The 4,025-nt window shown below is 42.7% G+C and overlaps 1 protein-coding gene across 1 annotated transcript; it reads right to left on the bottom strand.

Moving 5' to 3' along the window:
• Positions 1-468: 468 nt before the first annotated feature.
• Positions 469-3,215, bottom strand: LOC100830977. The gene is made up of 2 exons (XM_003577884.4): positions 2,776-3,215; positions 469-957 (listed from the first exon to the last, which is right to left on the bottom strand). The coding sequence occupies exons 1-2, from the start codon at positions 3,076-3,078 to the stop codon at positions 802-804; spliced, it is 459 nt and encodes a 152-aa protein (XP_003577932.1). The 5' UTR covers positions 3,079-3,215; the 3' UTR covers positions 469-801.
• Positions 3,216-4,025: the final 810 nt, after the last annotated feature.

The raw sequence follows: 4,025 nt of genomic DNA, 5'->3' as shown, positions 1-4,025 counted from the left end.
TAGAATTTTTTACTGCCACGTGGTATAGTATGACGTTGGAGGGAGGCTTGTCCCTACTGCTATGTTCAAATGTAAGGTGCGTCGTGGCATTCAAAAGTGGTTAACATACGCCATGAGATAAGATCCATATACGTGGGAAGCAAAGGAGTGACATGTCCGAGGGTTTGTTCGGTTTACAGGATTTTGAAATCTCTGAAATAGAAAAGGTAGAAGATTAAACTGTCCTGCACATTTCAATCTTTAGAAAATTTCCATGATGTCTCTCGCCTAATGCTAAGAGAATCTTTAGGAATTAGATCGATTTGGACATAATTCTTAGAAACGAGCATATATATTCTTGTGAAATTAATGGTACGGATAGGAAAAAATTCATAAGAGTTAAAATCCTGTAAAGATTCTGCAAATTGAATGAGTGCTGAGCAAGCCCGAGTGCATTTTACTCTGTGTACGACAACCAGCACAAGCCTAGGTCTGCATAATTGTCTGAAGTAGAAAACCAATTGACAGAAGGCCACACACTGTGTTTCCAAACTCTGTAAAGGACTCCGTACAACACATGCCGGTGCATTGCCAGCTCCCTCATAAGTTGAGGACAATTTATACAAGAGTAAAAAGGTCCTAAGCCTCCCAATTAGCACAAGACAATAATGAATGTTCTGGACTGAAATAAGGGACAATGGCCGATACAAGCTATGAAATACAAGATATGCATAATAAGCACGAGCGATCTCAAGTGCAGGTCGTGCAGAATTTGGGTGAAATATGGGGCAGCTAATTAGATTCTAATTCCAAGGTGTTCTGTTAAAACACTTTCCTCTTCAGTCTGTTTTCTGAATGCAGCTGTTCGTCTGCACTTGAATCAGCATCCGAGTCATCGTCAGGGTCTTCCAAACCAAGGTTCAAATTTAGCTCAGTGCTGCCACTTTTCTTGGTAGGATTTTGTGGCACGCCTGAAGCCTGAAAGAGGATATGTGTCTTATCACTCCGCAAGGATTGTATTAATAAACAGAAAGTTGAAATGATGTTGCAATAGAAGAAGAAGAAGAAATTAAGAGACACATTCTGTTTTTATTTACGGAAATGACAAATGGGATCTTTTCTCAGTTAATTGGCACAAGGGTTTACCACAATAGATATAAGAATGAATGTAACTGTATGCTGTGGCTAGGAGCTTCCAATTGAAATGATTGAAGAACTAAAACTTTATGTATCAACTCAGTTCAGCATCTGTTAGGTCTGTTCATGGTTCGGGGTCGAACCTGCTAAACCTGCTGAACTTACCTGGCTAACCCGAGCAGGCAGTGGCTGGTTTGGGTTAATGTGAGCACACACCTTGTGGAAAAATCAGATTGATCTTTGATAGGAAGCAACACGAATGATTCAGCTGATGGTAGCGGCCTACACTTTGTAGATCGCTCTGGAGGAATTTCCAAGCCAATGCCACCTGACTCAAGCTCAAAAGCGGGAGCATTGTAACCTCATCTTCAATGCAGTAGCCTTCTGGCAACCACACCGCTCGCATTTGTTGGAATTTAGTGTCCCTTTCTTGGCGGTGATGGGCTGCCGTTGCTTCAGAGTGCCAGTACTGGCGACAGACAAGGACAGCGAGGCAGAGCTCCTGCTCCTACTTGGCTTGCCACAATGCGTTCTAAACCAGCTAAACCAAACCGCTGTAAACCTTACATGTGTGGGCTCTGTAGGGCTTTAGTCTTTAGACTTAAACTGGCTAAACCCAGCAATGACCTTCTTAGGGTGAGTTTGGCATTGAGGTGGATTATGATAATCCAGCTTTTCCAACCAGCTTTTGTCTATTTTCGTTTTTGACTAACCAACTTCTCCCTACTTTCGTGTTTATTTTTCCAAAATAGATTATAAAATAAGTTCAGCGCAGCACAGTTCAGCAATGCCAAACTGAGCCTTAATACTTGTCCCCCAAATAAAATCCTAACTAATCCAATGTAGCTGAAATGACTGAAATTGTATATTATTTTGGCTCTGTCAGGTTAATTTTCATGCCAACATCAGCTCTTTAGGCTATATGCATCCTAGATGCAGAGGCCTGGGGTAATAAACCTTCCATTTTCTATAGAAAAAACTAGCATCAGCTCTAAGCCACTACCTAGATTGTCCAGGCTCGTCCATTATTTTTGCAATTTTGTGCACCTACAATGAAAGGCATAAACATAACATAGGGCTATATTGATTGCCTAATCTTTTTAGTGACACACACTTCTGGGAAAATTGAGTGCAACATACCTGATTACAGGTGACGAACTATGTATAAAAAGAGCATTTGGTAACCAATAGCCCAGATATTCAGTCTAACCATCAATTCAACTACTAAATGTTTAATATAGCCTCGAGGTAGATGCGGAAAACTGGCAATCCCTTGAGATTTCCACAATCCATGAACCACGACGACTCATCTTGAACGAGTTTTACTAAAATTGCATGGCATAGTACTACCATCAACTCAAATCTAGCAAACCACACAATGATTAAGCAGCAAAACCCTAGCGCAACCCAGGTGGAAGCAGAAGGCCAAATGTTTTGCATTTGCCATGTGCCAGACCCTACTTGCTGAGATTAACATCAAATTCATTCAAGAAGAACCTGCAAGACCCTATTTCCTGCTACATTGTGCCCAAAATTATGACCAGGAAGAAGGCATGAACGGCAAAATGTCCGACCTCTGAAGTAAATCGAGCCCGCCAGAGCGTAACAAAGAAACCACAGAAGGGAGGAAACCCAATGTTTGGAGCCAAGAGGCCTTACAGGAACGAAACGCCGCCTGCCGGCGGCCGCGGGCACCTGCTTGCCGTTGCCGTCGCCGTCACCTGCCCCTCGAGCGGCGCCATTCACCGGCGCCCACTTGAGCAGCACCACCTTGTTCCCCCTGGGGCACCCCATGGGACCCATACCGGCGGAGGCGGATCCCGCGCCGCCGTTGCCGCCGCCGGCGAGGGGAGCCCAGGCCTTGCGCCACTTCCTGACGGGCCCGCTGAAGGAAGCGTTGCTGCTGCTGGATGGGCCGTACCGCGTGGAGGAGCGGCTCAGACGGGCTCCCACGGTGTCCATGTTCCGGGCGCGAGCGGCGAGGGCGGCTGTCCTCCGGCGAGGCGGGCGAAGAGTGGGGAGTCTGCAGGGGACGAGGGGAGTGGGAACTGGGGAGTGCGTACGCCGGCCGACTCGTGGTCTGTCTAGTGCTGCGTTGCTGTTTCTTTTTTCTTTAGATTACGAACTGTCTGCATTTATTAGTTTCACTGTTAAATCCAAAACACTTAATACATCTCTCCGAAAAAAGATGTTTTAAGTTTGTCGAAATTTAGACGTATGTAGAAATGACTTTTAATATATAAATACATTCAAGTTTAATTAAAATTAAGACATCTTTTGTTGGACAGAGAAAATAACAATATTATAGATCGGACTGAGTACTATCTTGTTTTTCTAATGAAATTAGTCAAACTTTTGTTGACATCGATTTTGACCAAAATTAATATGAGTATCGAAACTACGTCGAAAATCATAATAAACTACTTTGAGCCGCAGAATCCCTTTGTAGCAATAATAATAATTGAAATAATTTATAATGGGTATCGTCTGAAATATATGTTTATTAATCCACAAATATCAGTTCACGATGAAGTGCGAATCAAATACTTTCCTCGCGCACGAAACCTTTCATAGAAATTTAGTATACAGAAATAAAATTACTTTTATTAGACAATAGTAAGCAAAAATTATATATACAAATATTTCCATCCGACGAAGATAAACACACGCATATGTGCAAGTATAAACTCTTGCTTGCAATAATTGAACAAAATATTTAAATAATAATAATCACCATGGTTGTGCACACGTACAAAGCTGAGCATGTACATGCCACTTCAAATCAGATCGTGTAGTACTAAAGGCTGGCCCATGCATGTGGTTAGAGACTAATTAGAAAGTGTTAAGCTAATACAAGGCCCATGCATGCATTTAGGGACTGATTAAAAGGCCCATGACCAAAGAAAATC

The sequence above is a fragment of the Brachypodium distachyon genome, chromosome 4 (genome assembly GCF_000005505.3).
Source record: "Brachypodium distachyon strain Bd21 chromosome 4, Brachypodium_distachyon_v3.0, whole genome shotgun sequence".
In the NCBI taxonomy this organism is placed as follows: domain Eukaryota; kingdom Viridiplantae; phylum Streptophyta; class Magnoliopsida; order Poales; family Poaceae; genus Brachypodium; species Brachypodium distachyon.
Note: the sequence above shows the minus strand (reverse complement) of the source record. Positions and strands in the feature narration are given on the sequence as shown.

Bases quoted from the DNA above. Each gene is read 5' to 3' on its own strand.
- LOC100830977 (XM_003577884.4), bottom strand. From the start codon at position 3,078: ATGGACACCGTGGGAGCCCGTCTGAGCCGCTCCTCCACGCGGTACGGC. The intron at 958-2,775 runs GTAAGGCCTCTT...ATCCTCTTTCAG, and splicing joins GCAGGCGGCGTTTCGTTCCT to GCTTCAGGCGTGCCACAAAA.